This window comes from Eucyclogobius newberryi, unplaced genomic scaffold, assembly GCF_026437365.1.
Source record: "Eucyclogobius newberryi isolate DKJ021-1_F unplaced genomic scaffold, fEucNew1.0.hap1 SCAF_21, whole genome shotgun sequence".
Classification (NCBI taxonomy): domain Eukaryota; kingdom Metazoa; phylum Chordata; class Actinopteri; order Gobiiformes; family Gobiidae; genus Eucyclogobius; species Eucyclogobius newberryi.
Genome location: NW_027315846.1, coordinates 17,893,078 through 17,915,116, shown reverse-complemented (window position 1 = coordinate 17,915,116; position 22,039 = coordinate 17,893,078). Strand labels below are relative to the sequence as shown.

At 40.6% G+C, this 22,039-nt stretch overlaps 1 protein-coding gene across 4 annotated transcripts in view; it reads right to left on the bottom strand.

Moving 5' to 3' along the window:
• dlgap2a (discs, large (Drosophila) homolog-associated protein 2a) overlaps positions 1–22,039 on the bottom strand; it is a 156,799-nt gene that overhangs the window by 36,798 nt on the left and 97,962 nt on the right. For all 4 annotated transcript variants that reach the window (XM_072457266.1, XM_072457262.1, XM_072457265.1 and 1 more), the window contains one exon: positions 11,562–12,685. In XM_072457266.1, coding sequence (XP_072313367.1) covers positions 11,562–12,685 — 1,124 coding nt within the window. The remainder of the gene's footprint in view (positions 1–11,561; positions 12,686–22,039) is intronic.

Sequence of the window (22,039 nt, the reverse complement as noted above, 5' to 3'; positions counted from 1 at the left end):
GTTATGTAGTTTATTTCAAACAAAAGGGTGTGCATCGAGAATGAGCAATATTACAATTAAAAAAGGACACTTTTAAATCTAGGCTTAAAACTTATATATTCAGACTGGCTTTTAACATTCTGTAATGCAATGACACTTTATTTGTACAGTTTGTTTTTATTTAGATTTATGTCTTGTATTGCCTTGATTTTATTGTGAAGCCCTTTGATCACTTCGAGTTTTGTAAAGGGCTCTATAAATACATGTTGACTGATTTTTATATCTGAAACCAAAAACAAAGTATTTAAAATATATGTCAGTAATAGATTATTGTACCTAACTGAGTGGCCTCCTTTTCATCAATGTGGACGAACCTGTGCACCTTATTGTGCTGCGTATGTTGGGTATGTTACATGCCCTGGCGTTGTTAGGTTTTATATAAAGAAAATTTGAATCTGATGTGTTTTTAGAGGGCAGCAAACTGCTTGGTATGCCACATTTGTTGTTGGCTGGCAGCAAAATTGATTTAAATTGGCGGCCTAGTTCAGTTTAATTAGCCTGATTTATTTGTCACCAGTAGTCTTTGTCAATTTATGTGTCATCTGTCGTATTTATCCTGTATTTTAATTCCGGATTATTGTGTATTATCTTGCATGTAGTTTGATTTCAGTGTGTTTTTGTTTTACTTCAAGAGTTTGTATATTTTCAAGATTGTAAATGGGGTGGTAATGACATGGTTTATCTGAATGACACTTATGCAAGTCTGCTAAAGGTATAAGTGATTGTAACTAGTTTGCAAAAATGGACTTGTTTTGTTTTAAAGGCAAGGCAGCGGTGGTGTGTACTGGCAGGAGTGCACAAGGTCACTGCCTCTTGGAACCTGCAGATTGTACTTGGGTGACTCCAGTCACTGTGTTAAAACCCCGTTCATAGGGCTATTTGTGGATAGGTTTTACAACATAGCACTTGTTTACAGGCTTGCGGAGTCGTGCTGTGGTATGTTCTGCAGATGGAATTCGGGATCAAGAACTAAAACCAGTTTCAGCTCTGCATATTGGACTATCTTGGACGATCTTCGGTCCTCTAAAGAGCAAGGAACTTGTTTTTGGCTCATCTAAGCTCCCTCACATTAGAGATGTATAAAATGAAAAGGCTGTCGAGACGTTCTCCGATGTTGGTGTGCATGGATCTTACGCTGTTGGAGCTACGCTGAAGCTGAATGATTATAGTCTCCTCTAATTGAAGTTATCAGTCTAGGCTTCATGAGTGTGTTGGCTGTGACTGTGAGAGGTGGACTGGGTTGTGTGGATGCTGGCTTAGGGCAGTGGACTGAGTGAAATAAAACAGAAATTATTGAGATTGATTCAAAATACGGTAATTCAGCCATAGTGACCAAAATGAGTCTGTCATTGCCTCTCTGGCAGTTAAATTGGTATTACAGCCTGCTGCGCTGACAGCAGACAGCTGTTTTGGTGTTCTGTGTGAATTAAAAAAAACATTAAAAACATTAACATGATTGGTACATCCCCCCAACATGTATCTCTGGCATCATAGTCTATGTGCTAGTGGTGATGGAATACCAAGTGGGATGCCAAAAAGGGTGGTACATAAAACTGGAGATCCCAGTGCGCACTGCTACTGAGGCGCTATGTGGTAAATATCCATAATATACTTAGTACTTCTAAGAACCAGTAATGTGACTTTTATGGATTGGCAAACAGATATTGGAGTCATCAATGTTTAGTAGATAACATATTTAGAAAAAATGGGGGGGGGGGGGGGGTAAATAAAAAAAGACTACACAGGTTCATTTAGCGTGGTTTGTTGTATTGTGTATTGTCAGAGCGCACGTGCAGACTTCTTAAAAATATGAGGTCCACTCTGGTTCTAAAAGCTTATGTTGGAGAGCGGAGCATGAACGGGCCTCTGAACATGGTCACAGATTGTGCCGCTGTGGGAGATGAAGATTGAAGATTCAAGCTTCAAGTGCAGTAATGCCCAGTGGCCTGTAGTGGCCACTTAAAACACTTAACTTTGAGGGAGGGGAAAACCAGCATATTTTGGATATATTACGGACCAATTTAAATATAACTGTGACACATGGTAATTTTAAAATGTATTGGTCAGTGACTGCTTGTCTTGATTGCCACTGCTAGGAACGATGATTATATACAAATTGCCAATGTTTAGAATAGTAGAGACAGTAGCTAGGGGAGCGGAGAGACATGTGTATGAGCGGACTCGTACACATGTCTGAGGGCGGCTGCGGCTTGGAGCATGGCTGGTGTCCTGCCCATTGAGCCCCAGGGAACGCTGAGCTCAACAGGCCGTATCCAAGGTGCATTCCGCACTCCGGTTATGCCATGGAGAAAGTGTACATTATCCAACAGTTTGTGAATGATGCATAAAAGCAAAGGATCCCAGCTAAATGCAGTGGTGATCTGTATGACATGTGGAACATTGTTAGAAAGGCCAGCATTACAAAGTTTGATGTCATCCAAGCCCACTCTTGCGTGGCAGCTTAAGTGATTTGCTCATTTGCGTCTCTTTGATTTGGACATCAGACCCTTTATGTTTAATTGTTGACTTTATATTTAGTAAAATGACATGTACTACAACTTTTCATGTAAAATTCCAACTTTATTCTTGTAAATTAATAACATTTTCTCATAAAATCACCACTTAAATGTCAAAATGTTACACATTTATTCTCATTGGGCCCTTACATTTCATCGCACACCAAAAATCAAATTTGATTCTTTTAGTTTTCTGATTTCTACCTGTCCATTTAAATTTACCTACTGATATAAAAGGTCTGTTTTTGCTAAATCAAGTTTGATTTCAAAATAGCACTTTCAGATGATGATCAAATTTTTGTTTGATTATTAACTGATTTGATTTGTACTATACTTATTCCCATTCTATATTGTGAGACTGAAGTCTATACATTGGTTCTTACTGGGCTTATATTACTGTATTTACACATGCATGGAACAAGGAGGACATGCTAGGTACCAACCAGCGAAAATAACTACATTTGTCATAGTAGAAAAATTCAGTTGCATTTTTGGGGAATGTATTAAACTGTTGTGATGAAGTGAAGTTGTCACAGGGCCTGGGCTTTCATAAACGATCATTGTCAGTAATAATTAAATGCTTACGGGAATTTCAGGCCCATTTGGCTGTTGTGTCCATCAGTTACAAGGGCAGAATGGCAGCTGGCTCCACCTCCAAATCTCATTAAACGATGTTCTATTCAGGCTTTGTTTAGACTTCACATTAGCATCAAAATACATGCATCAAAAAGTTTAACACTGAACAAAACTTGTTCTAAGTGTTGATAAGAATAGAAATGATTGAGGATTACATGAGTGATGCTGTGATGCTATAGCCAATGACTAAGCTGCTGCTGACAGGATCACAGTTCAAAAAGTAACAGCTGACAGGCAAATGTCACCATGCTTAAATGCCAAAAAACTTTTAAAAATAGGCCGTGGCTGCAGAGCCGCGGCGTGGTCAAATAGCCCAGCAGTTTCGGGAGCCGCGGCACGGCCATATAGCCTCATGGCTAACCCTAACCTTAACCATAACCTTAACCTTAAAGGCGGTATGGACGATTTTTCGGCGATTTGAGAACTCAGGCGGAAGTGCGCATGCGCACTCCCTCGTGTGGACTGATACAACACACACGTGCGTTTGTTTATTAGCGCAACGGAGCGCATCGTATCTCTCGTCTCCCGTAGATTTCTGTCCACTTCTGCGTCAGCTCGAACTGTCTTTCTCCGTCTTCATTTTGCCCCGTACACTGAGGGAACTATATTATGATAGATCCATGCGCTTAGGCACGCGGAAACGTGGGGACGAGCCTGACGCGGCTGCAGGTGAGCGGTAGGTGCGTTTTATGATTGATACGTGGCAGGACAAATGATTTATCCACGCCACGAGGAAATATGATAAAAAATTTGCTGAAAAAAATCGTCCATACCACCTTTAACCTTAACCTTGACCTTAACCTTAACCTTTACCTTTACCTTTACCTTAACCTTAACCTTAACCCTAACCCTAACCTTAACCCTAACCCCAAGACCTAACCCTAACCCGGCGCGGTCAAATAGCCCAGCAGTTTCAGGAGCCGTGGCAAAAAATAACATGGCAGTTTCGCGGCTCTGTAGACACTCCCTTAAAAATATGGCCACAAAATGTAATTTCTACTAATAAAAATACACACAATACAATTAAAATAGAGTTATGGACCAGTATTTAGAAATAAATTAATTGAATATTCCCAGTAAAGAAATTAATTTGATCTGATGTGTTGAGATTTATGGGTAATTGTAAATTCTGGCAAAAAGACTGCTAAATGTGACTTGAATTTAAGAATTTTCTGTGTTTAAACAACAACTTGCAAGTATGAGCAGATAATATTCCTCTTCTCTTTAGTAATGAAACAACAACAACAACAACAACAACAACAACAACAACAACGTATGACACTGTTGTTTACCCTCTTTATGTTTTACGAAAGATATAAGAAGAATCCTACTTTAAAGTATATTTTTACATTATGAGTGCTCTTTCTCATGGCAGTACACCCCCAAAAGACTCATATTTTCCAGTGCACTGTCCTCTCCCACCATCACACGCCCAAAATTGATTATGATTTCATTACAGCCTTGTTATGGTTAATCACAGGGAGTGGGACCTTTGACTTGAGGGTGTTCTCTCAGATTAAATACTGATGAAGGGCGACATGACTGATGCAGCGGTGATCCACAGAGAGGTGGTTTGAGCTTTGTTCATACCACCTCCACAATAGAAGAGCATTGTTGATAATAACTCTATGCACAGGGGTCTGATGATGGCTTTGATGAATTTATTATAGGCTGCAGGAAGTCGATACTTTCAGTGAAGTTTAAATTGTAGCTTCGACTGCCAGTGTGGTGTCATCTGCGTGTCTCCATGGCAATAGATAGGTTTAATAGCCTATGGTGTAAGCAATAAAATCTCCTTGGTTACACTATGCACTTTTTAATTTACTATACAAAAAAGCCACACATACAGAATAAAAAGACAAATTTACCAATCATGCAGGATACATATGCTTGATTAATTGATTTCTGTTTATGGATGGTGTTTCTATATACCTTGTTCATTAATTTAGCTATAGGCAGACTATAACACAAGTAAACTTTTCCAGCTCACCAGATTAAGGGTAAGACATGGTTATCGTCAATACGCACACGCTTCACTGATCGTATGTAGCTTTCCACCCAGGAGACTGACTTTCAACACCTTTAAGTACACAGGGTGAAAAAAGTCATTCATCTGCACTCCATGGACAAGCATGCCCAAGCTAATGCTTAGAGTCGACAGGTTAATTAAGTCTTGGAGGGGTTTGATATTTTTAGACATCTAATTAATGAACGGATCGCCGCAGGACAGGCACAAGCTGTGGTGTGGTTTTGTTCATTTGGGTTGGCTGATAAATGCTGTAGAAGATATAGGGTTAACTGTAGAAAAGCTGAACGGGACAAGGGAGAAGGGGTGTCATTGACTACTGTGAAACTCAGCATGGGTGCTGCCCAGTGGTTCAGGCGGCAGCACACATGCCAGGCTCCATATGCAGCCGGCCGCAGTGTTGAGTTCAAATCCCGACTCCGACAGTTTACTGCATGTCCTCCATTCTCTCTCATCCCCATTTCACACGAAGTTGTCCTGTCTAATAAAGTCTACGGGACAAACAAATATAAAAAAAAAAGAAACTGCAGCATGGTAAAGAGAGGCTGATATGAATGTGATGTATGTTGAGTCTTCAGCACCAAGGACAGTGACACAATAAGAACTAGATAAACCAATAGTTAAATGTTTTACACAAAGTACCACCTAAAATAATACCATTACCGTACTTTTCGGACTTTGAGGCACTATTTTTTTCCTATCCTTTGAATATGTTATGTGCAGTTAAACATTTAAAACTGCATTGTTCAAAATTCTTGACAAAATCTTTCAAAATGCCATTTGGGGTTGAATTATATTTATTCCAAGTGCTGTGGGATATGACACGACCACTTAACTGTTGTAGAATTTCAAAAGCACACAATAGCAAAGGAAATGTCACAGAAAAGAGAATCGGGAGTGAACTGGTTGAGTCTCAGAGCCATATTATCTGTTCTAGTTTTGAGACAAATTGACACAATTCGCTTACAATAAAAAATTCTGCTTGCTTTGTCCTGAGCTCTCATTTAACGGCACTCCTACGCATCAGCTCCAGCCATATATCCAGTTCTAAAAGCATAACACATTTATCACACATTCTCTGTTGTTTATTTACAACAGCGAGAACTAAACAGATGCTACAAAGTCAATAAAACCCTCTAGTTAAAAAGTGCTTGTAAAATGGTCTATTAATAGCATTGTAGAAAAAGAAAAATCAGCTTTCCAATTTCTGCTTAGACAGAATCTTACTTCAACCTAATATATGAGTTTAAACACCTGATGGAATAAAACACTTAACAATAAAGTTAATATTGTAAACTCTGAACATGCTAAGAAATGTAAAACAGATGTCGCGGCTCTCTTTTTGTCAGAGGTTCTCCAAAAGAGCAGTACAACAGTTGTCCTCAACAAACCATATAGTTTGAAAAAGAAGAAAATTGTGGCATGTTCTGAGCTCCCTCCTCTCGATAAGAGAGAGACTGATTATCTGTTGTTTGATATATCAGGCCGACACCGAGTGTCGACTATTGGCCTTAAATCAACATAGGCCAATATGTTAGTTTGGCTGACCACTTGTCTAAAGGAAAGACATTGATCAATATTTGAACACTTTAGTGAAAAGAGGGCACTAAATAAATGTGACCACACAGCTCCCGTTTGGCTTGCAGTAAAATAGGGTTGTTGATGGGTTTGTTCCAATTACAGGGAAAATAATTCATGTTGGCCCAAAAACATCAGAGGCGTTTATCGGCCAACGGTTTCTCTGGTTTCTAAACAATTGGTATCTGCATTGGTCAAGATAAAATCCATATCAGTCCATCTCTAATCCCACTTAAAACTGCAAGCGCCTTGAATCTGATCTCTATTGTGACGTAGTTTTTTACTTATACTGTTGGAAATAGATGAAAAGCTAAAACGTTCTAATAAGAAGACAAGATGAACATTACACATAAGTACATGCTTGAGGGTAATAGAACCGGCTACTATCTGGTTCCTGGATGTATATCTACACATGCAAACTATTTCTGCACCTGATATCCATGCTCTACATAATGTATATGCATTGTAATCATAGTAGGAGTCAAGATATGTAACATCAAAATACTCAAAAAGATGGTAAGTAACCTAAAGACTGTAACTTAAGTCCAATAACCTTCTCTATTTCAGGGCCCTTCATGATGACAAAGGAAACCCTGTATGTGCGTGGGTGGTACAGTGCGCCCCTGTATTTCCAAATGACCAGTCCATCTAGTCTGTGCTCTCCCAGTTCTGCCCTTCCCATTTTAATTAGGCGTCTTTGCGCTTCCGTATCTCCACCTTTGTCGAGGCGGCGCGCCAAGTAATTGGCTTATTAAGTCCCCGCACAATGTACAATCAGCAAAACTATCAAAGACTAATCCTGCCTTTGTAGCGCGACCGGTGAGTGCAGCTGAGTTACACGGGCCTGAGCAGCTGGTTGGATCAAAGTTAAGAGCTGAGTTACAACAGGGCATTGTGGGTAACATTGTGGGATCAGTGTCGTCCTGTAAGCATTGTTTAGTGTAAACAAAAGGAGAAAAACAATAGAATGCAAATTTTCAATCACATTTTTTGTCTGTTTTTTGTTTGCAGCTCCCAGTTTCCGATTCATAGAAATATCAGGCGCTAACTCTGGTGTTTATGCATGTGGGAGGCTAATTGAGGCTAAATTGGGACAGAGATTGATCGTTTGTGCCGTGGTTCTGATTTCCAAATATTTGTCATTTACACAAAGAAGCATTTGTGCCTTTGTCTTTCTTAACTCAAGTCCAGATCATCCATCTAATCTGAAGGATCACTCGGTTCATTTTCAGATTGGAGGGAGTTGTTGAATATTCAATTAACAAAAAAGATAAAAGAATTTGGTGTTAATAGAGAAAAAAACACAACAAGGAAACCTGACGTTTTAAATTAAATCATGTGTTTTCATTTGAAACAGTATATTAATTATACACATTTTGCAGTGGAAAGACAGACTGAATTACGGTAATGTGTAATGCATTTTAATAAAGGATTGAGGCAATGTCACAAAAAAAAAGGATAATAGAGGCCAAATCGGTTCCAATGAGCTTCTGCATCATAAGAACTCATTTTGACATGGGAAAATACTTGTCGGACGTGGCATGTACTGAATACTTAACATTAGAGTTTGTTTAGGAAAGAAATACACATAAATTGAAAGTAAAAGAATTGTTTTTGTTCTAGCGGTGCAGCTCGATGGCCCAGTGGCTCGCACATAAGTCCATGTGCAGCCGGCCACAGCGTTGAGTTGAGTAAAAAAAAATCCTTAAAAAAAGTTCTACTCTACATTTGATATGAATTCACATTTCTTCATACTTGAACGTAACACTCTTTGACACTGTCACAAAAGAGGATACAGAGAAGGCCAGTGTCACCTCTTGGAGCCATCTGCTGTGAAACAAACACAACCCCACACATCTGACACGGTCTCCCTGGGTGCACTTTATGTTGTTATTGAGCTGACACTTGTGGCCAATCCCAATTCAACCGCAGCAGGACAGCCTCACTTCTCAATGTGACCCTTTGGTATGAGAGGATGATTCTGACTGGTGTCTCTGCCTGGCTGCCCCCGGTGATAATCAACAACAGAATCATCAGGGAGACAAAAACAGACATTCTTTCAGCGCTGTTGGCTCCCTTCTCTTCTCGGGAGGGTCTCCATATATCCACACAGGAGCCGGCGTCTCCCTCTTACCCATGATGCATCTTTGGGGCCCACTGACAGAGCATTGATTCTGCGCCGGGGAGGGGAGATGTGTCACCCAGCGCCGATAGGATTGATAACGGTGAGCTAAATATAGCCCTGCGGCAGGAAACAGCGGCCAAGGGTATTTTTAGAAAGAGCTTTTGTCGTGCCAGGGCTGGGACAGAACTTTAGTTAAATGACCCAATGGGAACACAACTTATTGAGGCGAATGCACTCAGTAAAATATGTGAAGCAGTATAACAGATGCACACACCTGTCTATGTTGGTCATTAGTAATGTCTAAATATACGACAGAAGTTCTAAGCATCAAAATGACCCAAAGTGCTTTCTTTGGGGGCAAAAGGTACTGTACATGCTGGTTTGTGTCACTGCCACTCAACAAGAATCCAGCAAATCCTCCCTATGTCCCCCTAAGTGCCAACTAAAGATAAATAGGTGAATATAAAGGATCAAACATTTTTGGCAGCCCTATAATTACAGTCATTGCAGAGATACTGCATAATGAATATGTGAATTTGTGAACAGTGATGGTTTACGAGCACTGTGTTCTGCAGCTAAAAATTCATTTCATGGGATTGTATTTCTTTTCAGTTTTAATTCTGCTTTAAAGTTAGGCTCTGTCATGGTTTAGCCTATTTTGCATCCAGTTATGAGTTAGTCAATGAGGTCCATTTTAGTTCTGGAAATGCAAAGTATTTAATTACTTAATGTAAGTCAATAGATAAGAAACAATACATACACCTGCCTCATAGCAGCAATTACATAGCAATAGAATGTAATAGTAAATGTGTAAATTCACGTGCAATCTATGTGCTGTCGTGACACATATTCATGTGCAATTACTGTCGTGATCACATGTAATGGTATTTATGTATTTATTTATTTATTTATTTGTCTATGGGAGTTTTTATTTGTTTATAGGAGATCTTCTACTGAGAGTGTTTTTCAGACTTCCTATAAGTGATCTGTTCTTCTGTATCTACCTCTGTATCTACCTGCGTTGCACCAATGAAATTTCCCCATGTGGGACAATAAAGGAATATCTTATCTTATCTTATCTTATGTCCCTTCCCTTTACTTTGCATTCTATAAAGATACATTTTCCTATTTTTTGCACTATGACAATTCCCCCACTAACTTTACCCACATTCTGAAACCCAAAAGTGAAGGTGAAATGAATCAACAAAGCTACTTGGTCTATTATAGTCTTGGTGCCAAGTATCCCCCTCCTTCTGGTGCAGATAATTTGTGGAGTTAATTGATTTGGCCTGCTGTGATAGTTTCTGGTGCTGTTTGTCACATGTTGAGCGACGGGAAGGGTTCAAATTGTCAGAAGCCGAGTAGTGACAAACAGAATAGTTCTTTAAAAATCAATCATGTATCCAGCTGAGCTGAGCAGGGTTTTGTCTGACATGCTATGGGTTGAATATATTTTGGAAGCGTTTCCATTGTGGGATTTTAAACATTACTTCAATGATTCAGATCATTAAAGCAGCACTGTGTAACTTCTTCAGTGGGGTGCTTGTCTTTGGAGGTGTTGTTGCTTAGTCAGAAAATGAAATGCACAACATAAATGAGTTATGTCTGACAAAAAAGTGGTTATATGTATGATATCCATTTTTTTTTTTTTTGCAATTATATGTTGGTATAAAGTTTAGTGCAATAGAACTTGGAATTTAATGTAAACAAAAGCTGAGCCACTGGTGGTAAATACATTCATCAATCTACAGTGTTCGAATACTTTTTTATAAACGCTTTACCACTGAAAGTTTACCACTGCTTTAACATTAGGCTAAGATGTGTTCATGCATGTAGACGTCATGAGTGTCAATTAATAATAAATTATAGCAATAAACGGTAAAATAATGTGAGAATGCAATGTAAAAATCACATTAAAAGTATAGAATGTCAAATTTCATATCTTATCTTATCTGTCACTAGTTAAGCAACTATTGGCCAGCTTTTTGAGTCAGCTGTTAATTAGATTTAGCGTCAGCTTTATGAACACATCATAAATGTCTTTTGGTGAATTATTTACCTGTTTTTTTGTAATGTCTTGTCTCTGTAACATTGCTGTTCTCTGCCTGATCTTTGTGTTTTTTCAATTTAGACTGACTGGCAAAAACTTCATAGAAATGATTAACTGACTTGTGCAAGCAATTGTAAAATAAACAGACCAACTGCCACTCTATGCACTGAGCCAATTTCAGCCACCTCTGAGTCTATGGAAGCGCTCAGAGCCTCAAACACATAAATGCCTTCTTACATTATACCACATATTCCTTTTGAAAGATACCGGGAAAAGGAGCCTATAAAAGCTTATTTGGACTGAAAGTGGAACGTCTCACACTTGCAGGAAACCATTTCACCTCTTGCATTCATTATGGGCAATTTAGATGATGACCAATTCATCTATAATTGCACGTCTTTAGGTGAAGAGAGAAAGCCAGACAACCTCAAAACAATTAGCAGACTTCAACTAGAGAGATCGCATGTTTGAATGCTCAGAAGGGAGACGACAAACCTTTCTACAACCAGGTAATAGTTCCTTGGTGAAGATCTACAGATAGTTGTATCTATCTTAGCTAAAACAAACAACAAGAAGCAAAACTGTCCTCACCTGTAGAAAGTGGCATGGCCGGAGGCTGGTTTTGAGGTCCATGGGCGTCATGGGCTTCTCCAGGTTGAGCGAAGACTTCCTGTAGGCTTCCTTGGCTTGGCTGACCGTCAGTGTGGACCAGGAGCTTCTCTTCATAAACTTCCCCTCTGGCGCCATGTTTATACTCTCATAGGCCGAACACTTCACGTCGTTGTTACTTTTGGACATCTTCAGAGACATGTCTCCTGCCAGGTGTCCATGCACAGAGTCTGGGTAGCAGTGGTTGATATGGTCCATGTGGTGTCGAGACATTATACTGGGTGTCCTATAGGTGCTATCGCTATCTAAGTTATCATCTGAGCTCCACCAGCCCCCTGATCTCTGCTTTCCACTACTTTCCGACTTACGGTCTTTGCTTTTGCTGCGTTTGCTGTGTTTGTGGTGGTGGTGATGATGGTGGTGCGAGCCATCCCGATGTGAGTCACTTTTAGTACCGTTCATTTTGGAGGAGCCTTCCAGCGAGTGTGATTTGGTGAACAGCTTTTGGACAGAATGGACCAAATGCCGTATCCTTCCCGGGCTTTCGTTGCGCTGCTCAGTGGTGGTGGTGGTAGTCGAGGTGCGTTGGTACTGCAAAGTGTGGAAGCCATCGCGGTGTAGAGGCATCTGCTTTTCGAACTGATCTAGAAGGTTCGCTGGAATTCGGTTCATTTTGCCGCTGCCTCCATGTGTGGATCCGGTTTCGTCTTTAGAATCCCTGTTGTTACTGGTGCCGTCTCGCGTAGTGCTGCCATAGTGCATTCTGGGAAAAGTGCTACTTGAAATGGAGTGGTCTGTGGCGGACATGGACACGGGCATCACCATGCAGTCGGAGTGGATGGAGCTCCGGGGGGAACAGCGGCGGTGCCCATCCAGGGGGCAGCTCTCGGTGGGGCTGAGGAGGTAGGACGGGGGCCGGGAGTCGCCATGGTGAAGGTGGTAGTCCAGGGCATGGTCACACTCAGCCAGGCCGCAGGTGTGGGGTGTGGGCGAGCTGAGCTGGAGCTGGAGAGGACGTCCGCCAGAGAGACCCTTCATGTTCCTGGAAGGAGGGGAGCCACTGTCCTCATCGAAGTACGACCCGGGAGACCATGAATACTGCGGGTCTGGAAAGAAAAGCACAGACATGCTTACTATATAAACCTATACCAGTCCTAGGCGCTCAGCTTTTTTCTTTTTTACCAACCATATTGACACCAAAAACAATGCGGAATGGAGGAGTATGATGATTTTTTGATCCAATTATATTTGATTGTACTGAAAAAGAGCAACAACAGTAATGATCAAATGTAAGGATATGAGAGCAAAAGTGATGGAAGCCAAAAACGGTAAGTACTGTGCATCTAAAACTAAAACACAAATAGTATTCTTCCATCAACCTAAAACATTCACAATAGGTAAAATCCTCCAGTTAAGTTGGTGCTGACTCCTGTCCGAACACAGCTTAGCTTATTTTCATGTAACTAGGGATACATTTTTGCACAAAAGACTACATGCTCTACACAAACATTTTGTCTAGTTGAACAATATATAATTGTCCTCAGTAAAAAATGGAAGTAAGATGTATAAGATAAATAAACAGTGATCACCCTTGGAACTGTATTGTGTAAGCATCAGGAAAGAGCCACAACTTGCTGCAACGTCTTCTCAACATGGCGTACGATGATTACAAAAGGTTTGGCACAAAGGCTAATGCTCCATCTCCATCAACTACAAATGCAGCCTGGGGAAGCATCTAACATGTGAAATCAACAGATTGTGATGCCTCAGCTTTCCTATTTGTCTTGCCTTGCAGCTGTGTGATTGCATGCGGCTACGGGAACGCTCAAAGAAGATAGAACTGAGCGGAGAGAAGGACAGACAGCAGGTAGAAGCCCGCATTGCCATTTATCCCATGCAAAGTGAAATAATAGCCTATCACTTTGTCGCGCTGGTGTCATCCGTCATGCCTCGAGGAGAGGATTGTGAGTTGCTCTGCGGGATAGCTGTCCTTGGAGACATCTGAAAACAATGCCCCTCTTCCCATTTCCCTCTTGGTCGTGTTCTCTTAGATTAAAACCATTTCCTGTGTGATGGGCGAACTAGGCCAGACTTCCTGGAGCTCAGTTTGGATGTATTTAACTTAATCAGCAGAAGGGTTTACTTTATGCCCCGGCGTTGTAATCCCATTGTGCGCCACTCGAATCATGTCAGGAGGAGTTAAAATCAAATTCAGCATGATGCAATAAGGCTATGGACTGGAGAGCTAACTTGTAAATATAAATATACTGTTTGAAAGATTTGATAGTAGGCAAGTTTAAAAAAAGCCATGAGAAAAAGATCAACAGAACATTTTTCTTAAGTGGACAAAATATTTAAGGCTTTATAAATATAATGAAGTAAATTCTCTCAAAAAATAGTGTCGTTCTAGGGAAAATGTTCAAATCAGTGACAAAGCCCATGTCACAATCAGAGGTTCCATTTTTGATTTCAGACCAATTTCCAAAGCCGCATCAAAACATTTTTTTGCATGGTAAATTGCTGAACTGAAAATAAAATAAATAAAAGCTGTTTCCGAAAATCTCCAATTTAGTTTCTTCAAATCAACAATGAATACAACTCTTTGTATACACAGCTTGTGGAGCAGTAAATTGTTCAAATTAGTTTTGATTCCTTACTTCATTCCTGACTTCAAAACAACTATATAGTTCTCTCTTTTCATTCCATTTATCAAGTCTGCTTATTAGGTATTGTGAGCATATTACGTGCCGCTGCTTTCATCAATCAAAGCACACTACATATAAAAGGCTCCTTTCATGTATTGCCTTCGCTCTCCATCTACAAGTCTTCCACAAATCGTAATCGGCACATTAGCTTGCATGACATTTTCCATTTAAGTAAACCTGGGTTTCTAATAGCACGCCAATGGTTGATGTAGTCACTGTCTCTCTCCACAGCATTATGTCTGACAGCTATTCCAGGGGGTATCCAAGGAAGCTGTGAGGAATAAATTATCACTTAGTAGAGATGTATCGTTTGTTGGGGCTCTCGTATGGATCATAGTCAAGTCTGAGACCCTGTTTACACCGTAACAGATGCAGAGGGGCTACATCTCAGAAGGATAGGGTCAATATCAAATGCGGATGTTTGAAAACCACCAGGAATATTAAGTAAATGCATTCCATCATATTGACATAAAGGGGTTTCTGTGGTGCACCATATTACTGTACTTAAAGTGAAAAGTGAAACTCCCTATCACAATTACATGGTGGTTGCCTGTGTTTTGTCTCTGAGTTACCTACCTACTGCAATATGAAGTGGGTAGTACCTTTACCGTATTTTCCGCACTATAAGGCGCACTTAAAAGCCTACATTTCATTTTTTTGTTGCTTTGAAGCTTCTATACATCGTTGTGGCAGTAATTTTGAAATTAGAAATGCTAAAAATTCAGCAACGAGCATTAGACCAACATTAGGTGGCGGGTGCAGGCGGAGCGCGGCAGGTGCGTGCGCAGGTCGTGCGGGGAGCGCGCCGTGGCCCGCGCGGGGAGCGGGGCGGGCGTCGCCGTCTGCAACGCGGCTGGTGCAGAAAAGTTGGAAAAGCATTTTTGCGGCAAGATGCGGCGCAGCAAATGAGCAAATGAGATTCTCACTGAGACGAAAGCGCGTGTTTTGCTTCTGTCACTCTGACAGCAGGTCTAAGGTTTAAACGCAGGCAATTGACAATTACAGGTTTTGGCAAGAAACATTAGTTTCTCACTCTCTCATCTTCTTGAGACTATCTCAACGTGATCATCTCACAATTTGGGTTGAATGGGATGGTTGTAGGGCCCCTGGACCATGTGGATTGAGTAAACAAACATGCGCGGCAGGTGACATTATTTGGAGAGTTCATAAGTTCTACTGATAAACATACCAAAGGATGTTCAGGGACTAGAGGTGAGCTACTATCGTTTTATCAACGCGTATAATTTTATGCGATGCCAAACATCTTTTTTAGTCTTTTGAGGGGGGGAGGGGGTCTAGAGAGAGACGAGAAAAAAAATGTCTTTTAAGCTTCTATTTCTATAACCTATTTTGGGATGATCTCTTAGTATAACATGTCCCAAACTAGGTTGAAGAGGTCTAAGATAGTGAAGAAAAGGGCTTCTGGCTGAGTGTGTGCTCCTCTGGCAAGTGTGGTGTGAACAGGGAGACAAGTATCTGTGACAGGCACGGGGCTTGTTGTTTTTGCACTGATACAGCACCTGCCATCACATTATCGGCTTCCTGGCAAGTGACAAGCAAACTTCTTGGACGGCGGATCAAGGACAAACTGGTGTCAGAGTTTCCATCTATAGCAACAGCTGCAGCGAGAAGGGAATTTTCATGGGAATTATCTCACAGAAAACATTCCCATTGCATTTCAAAACTATTGGGAAGCCCGTTCAATTGCCAACAAAGCGTTTTCTTTGAATTAACTTTTTACAAGAAAAAAAACTTGATTTCATGTGTCTTACGGAGACAAGGCAGAGAGAGGGTGAGTTTATTCATCTAAATGAACTCTGCCCACCCGGCTGCTCCGTTTTTGCAATGCCTCGCCCTGGTCGACGTGGAGGAGGTCTGGCAGTTGTGTCCCAGGACCGTTACATGTGTAAAGTCATCGACTCACACACTTTCACTTTCTTGGAATCACAGATGATTAAGGTTGGTTCTTCAAGTCCTTTTTACTGTGTTTTAGTCTACCGGCCCCCTGGTCCTGCTGCTGTCTTTTTAAAGGACTTTAGTGACTATTTATCTTCTATTATAAAGCTGGAAAATGTTTTATTTCTTGGGGATTTTAACATTTGGGTCGATGGCTCATCATGCCCTGCAAAGGATCTTTTAACCTTGACTGAAACATTTAACTTTGAGCAGCATGTCTCAGGTCCCACTCACCAAAAGGGACACACTCTAGACCTGGTGTTTTCACTTGGCCTGAGTGTTGCTAACCTCTGTGTGGAGGATGTCCATATGAGCGATCATAGCTGTGTTTTATTTGAAATTAACTTTTCTCCTGAGCCTGTGCCCTCAAACATAAGGTCTTAGAGGCGCATTATCACTGCAAATACAGCCGCCCAATTTTCTGCTATATTTGATCCTCATTTGTTTATGAATTGTCTTGATGTGGACAGTTTCATTCATTCCTTTAGCAGCCACTGTGTATCCATTTTAGATCAGGTGGCACCTGTAAAATCCACTTTGTCATCACAGAAAAAAGCTTGTCCTTGGATAAATGAAGATATCCTAAACCTAAAGAGACTATGTCGGAAAACCTCCAGTCTTGAGGTCCATAGGTCACACCTCAGAGATCTTGTGTCATCTTACAATGAAATGATAGAAAGTTCCAGATCTGATTACTTACGCCAACATCTAACAAGAAAAACCCCAAAGTGTTGTTTGACACTATAAATTCTATTGTTTGTCCTACCGCTGCAGTGACTCCTGTTTTCTGCAAAGCCGACAGCAATGAATTCCTCAGGTTCTTTATCGATAAGATCAAGATGATCAAAGACCAAATCCCACTTTTTTTGTGTGATAACTCTGTTTCTGTGGAGCCTGTTTCCCAAAACTGGTCTTCTTTTAAGCCTGACACTCTAGAAGACATCTCAGCTCTGGTGACCAAGATGAAACCCTCCTCTTGTACATCAGATGCCCTTCCCTGCAGGCTCTTCCTCAAAGTGTTTGATGTTATAGGCCCCTGGGTTACCAAAATGGTAAATCTCTCTCTTTCTACTGGTGTGTTTCCTGGTCCATTTAAACATGCCATAGTTGAGCCTTTACTGAAAAAGACAAACTTAGACCCAACAGACCCCAAAAGTTTCAGACCTATTTCAAAGCTCCCGTTCATGTCCAAAATCCTAGAGAAGGTGGTCTCTGAACAATTGTCCAATTTCCTTGATCAGTCAAACATTCACGACTCTTTTCAATCTGGTTTCATCATTCTACGGAAACCGCATTGTTGAAAGTGTCCAGTGACATTATGATGTCTGCTGATTCTGGGAAATGCACTGTTTTAGTTCTGTTGGATCTGTCTGCAGCCTTTGACACTGTCGACCATCATATCCTGTTGAACAGACTGAGGGACCTGATTGGACTATCGGGGTCAGTTCTTCATTGGTTTTCCTCATATTTATCCGGTCGGAGCTTTAGTGTTGCTGCAAACCAAATAATGTCCGACTCAGCTGATCTGTTGTGTGGAGTTCCTCAGGGCTCCGTCTTGGGTCCCGTCCTATTTCTGCTTTATATAATTCCCCTGGGAATGATCATTAAAGAGTTTAGTGATGTGTCCTATCACCTGTTCGCTGACAATATTCAGCTCTATTGCTCTTTTAAACCTTCTGAGATCCAGAAGCTGAACTCCTTGGTCAGTTGTTTAGTGCAAATTAAACAATGGCTGAGCAAAACTTCTTGCAGCTAAATGCTGACAAAACAGAAACTCTGATTATTGCCCCTGATGATGTCATTCCAGGGATAAACCAGTACTTGGGTGTTTTAGGCCAGACTGCTAAACCAAGTCTTAGAAACTTGGGTGTTGTCTTTGACAAAGACATGTCTTTAGAGCACCACTCCAAGCTGTTGACGAGGAACTGTTTCTTTCAGTTGAGGAAAATCTCTAAGCTCAGGAAAATGGTGTCTCAAAATGACTGGGAAGTTATAATTCATGCATTTGTGTCTTCACGTTTAGACTATTGTAACAGTTTGTTTTCCTGTCTTAACAAGAAGGAACTCTCTCGTCTGCAGCTGGTCCAGAACTCTGCAGCGAGGATCTTGACTCGCAAAAATAGAAGGGCCCACATTTCACCCATTCTCAAAGCCCTTCACTGGCTGCCGGTCTCCTACCGGATACAGTTTAAAATTCTTGTTCTGACTTTTAGAGCTTTAAATGGTCAGGTCCCATTGTACATTATCGATCTGATAAAACTGTACGCTCCCTCTCGCTCACTAAGGTCCTTGGATCAGAAACTGTTGTTGGTTCCTCGCACCCGTTTTCGGACCAGAGGAGACAGATCCTTCCAGGCAGTTCCGTTCTCCCTACGGTCACTGGACTCAGTTACTGCTTTTAAGGGTCAGCTTAAAACCTTTTTATTTAGTCAAGCCTTTTAATTGCATTTGTTTTAGCGGCTGATTTTACTGTATATTGTTGTATATGTATTGCTCACTGTAAATATTTTGTGTCTTTATCGTTTTACTCTGTGTTTTGTGAAGCACTTTGTGACTTCTGTCTGTGAAAGGTGCTATACAAATAAAATTTACTTACTTACATTAAAGAAGACATATTATGCAAAATCAACTTAAATCAGCTTTTAAACTGTGTTTCTTCATCATTAGTTTGAAAGTTGTATTTTGATTTATCTGTATTGTCCTGCAAGTGATTCTCAAGTGCAAGTTGATAAACAGAAGAAAAAGTATAATCTGTCCCCTTTAATTTATCCGTGGATGCAATTTTATTTCAAACTATGTTAATTTGATGATGAGAGTGTGCTGCTTCCAACACATGTCAAGTATAGCATGTGACATACCACACTTCTGCTCTGATTGGGGCCCTGACACCTCCAAAGGGGTGTGAATCAAGTTCACGTCAGATCCATTCACAATGTCTCTCATATGTCCAGACCCTGGCCCTTTTCCGGGTCACTCTTTCCTTTACTCCTCCAGACACTGCCCATTTTAGCAGCGCTATTTGAACTGACCTTAGTCGTAGATTATTAGTCCAACTGTGGCCTAGTAGCCTGAATATTTACTACTCAGACTTTAATGATAAGCACCTTGTCCACCTCTTGCATGTTAGACCAGACCCATAGCTCGTTGTGCCGATCACATTCTATCATGTCCGACTGAGCAGCTAAACCACGCTCCGTAATGTTGTCAAAGCCCTCTGGTCCGCCGTGATAAAGTCTATCAGATGTATGAGGTCGTGAAGGCCAGAGAACAGAGTCGAAGGAATGCGCTCATTTATTAAGGGCTTAGTATGGCCGCCCCACCGGCCTCCCAAGTGTGAGTAAAGGTCGTTTTGCTCTTCTTAGCACATTAGCATTTAAATAGCATGATATCTGCGGCAACTATCACTGACAGCTCCCACACTTCTCCTGCGCCGGACCTTAACCAGTGGATTATAAAACTTATGTAGACCATGTGAGCAATGATCCAACTCGGAACTGGTGGTTTGTCATCAGAGCTAGTTCATATATTTATATAATAATTCATGTATGGAATAATAAAACCTACAAATCAAGTTAGAAATCCAGGGGTATTAATGGACTTAGACTTGAACTTTAACTACCACATCAAATTAACACCAGCAGCCCTTTACCATCCAAGAAACATTCCAAAAATCAAAGGTTTAGTGTCTAAACCAGACTTGTCCCTGCATTTGTCCAGTGGGTTGGACGACTGCAGCTGAAGTACATCCAGAACGCTGCCACTCGGGTCCTGACTAAAACCACTGGCTTCAAGCTCAGAGAATAGATTTTAAAATATTTCTACATATTTATATTATCTAATGAGTAATTACACTTGGATTTCTTTGTTTTGCAATTTTACATTGTGCTGTAATTGGTATAGTCATTTGAATGTTTTCTTTGTATGTGTAAAGCCCTTTGAATGGCATTTTGTACAAATACATTTTGATGTGAGCTGGTAGACTATTACATTTAGAGAAATGTGTTCTCTGCATTTGACCCATCCGCCAATGCAGCTGGGGCCACCTGCCAGAAGCAGTGGGTGATTGCAGTGCAGCGCTAAAGGACCCATGAATGTTGAGCTAGATATTTTTGGGACCTGGGACCTTTATCAGAAGTTGACTGACTTGACATTTTGTAAGGTTGTTTGGTCATTCTTTCCTCATATTTGACCTAAAATGTCTCAACAAGCAACAAATAAGAGGCACGCAAATAACAGGAATACATTTGTTCTTTTTTGTCAGAAATGGAATAAAATAAAACTAAATCTGAACTGGCACATATCAATTATTTTTCTGTTATCAACCAGATTGAATATTTTTCTGCTTTACAATTTGCACATGATGTAACCCAAACACTAATACAATGTAAAGTGTTTTTCTTTCAAATGACTTACATACACAAAGCACTCTTGGGTCAGCAGCTTTTCTTCCAATTGGCCAAACTCAAGCCACGTTCCCTATTTCGGAGCAAAACAAATCGATATAAAGCGTTCTTATCCATCTCCCAAAGGTTAAATGCAGTCGTCTCACAAATCTGCAGGCCTTTCTTTTGGATGGCAGAGCGAAGGGAATTGTGTCCTCAACCCTCAGGGCGAATCAGCAGTGGCCTGAGCGATTACGTTTAAGAGGGAGACCATGGACAAAGTGGCAAATCTGGCCGGCCGCCTGTGATATTCTACAGCCTGCTCCATCACAGAAATTTGCTGGCTTATGGCTTTGGCAGATATCCCGCTCCAACTTGTCCGTCCAAGTGACAGTGCACGATGAAGTGTGCATTTCAAGTGAAGATGTTGAGCCACTAGTACAAATGTAGTGCTTAGCTGTCTGCTGCTTTCTCAGCAATAGGAATCCAATCTTAAAACTAAACTAATCACATGCAATGATAGCTGTCCTCATATGCCATCTGGGTTTAAGTAACTGAAAGCAAAATGTATAAGTATTGGCAGGCATGAGAAAACTGTGCTTAGATTATTAGTTTTATAGCAGTAAAACAATCCCTTAGTACTTTCCATTATTGCCTTTGTCCTATATAGCTACGATAAATAAGTTAAGTGAGAGACAAGTGTGGTTTTGAATGTCATAAGAAAAAATGTAATTTATCTATCATTTATCCCTCTAAAAAAAGGGGGAAAACAGTATATTTCCAATGATTTATTTTTTTGTAATAAATTACAGAAACCAAATGTATTTTTGTATAGTTTGAAAAAAGCAATATTTTTTAGAATGTTCAATAAACTACGACAGCATATTGTGTTTGATGGAGCTCGAGGCTTCCCAAATAAGCAGAGTTAAAGAGTGAGCATGAAATACATATGATATACTACCTTATATACTACCTTATTGTATAAATAGAAAGTTGCACATATTACAGTTGTAAGTACACACTAATAGAATGGTCAATAATTAATCACAGTCGGCTGGTCCTGTGCGTTGGGTGTGGATACGAGGATACGAGCATGTGCATTATCGCTCATACGCTCAAACACATATTATCTGTGTGTGAAGACTGAGAGCACACACATCACCCTGCAGCAGTTTACAGGCAACAGTCAAATGGTCAAATATGCATTATTATGGAACTGCCCTGCTCAACACAAGCTCACATATAAATAATAATTCCTGTCACGCTTGCCTGAGTAATGCTACAAAATATGCTCAATGCAGTGAGATGACAACATGTAATTTCCTTAGACTGGACAAGTCACAAAGGCTCACCCGCCAAACCTCTCTTTTGAAATGAAAATGTTGAATCTTTTTTGGTTAAAATGACAACATTGGGC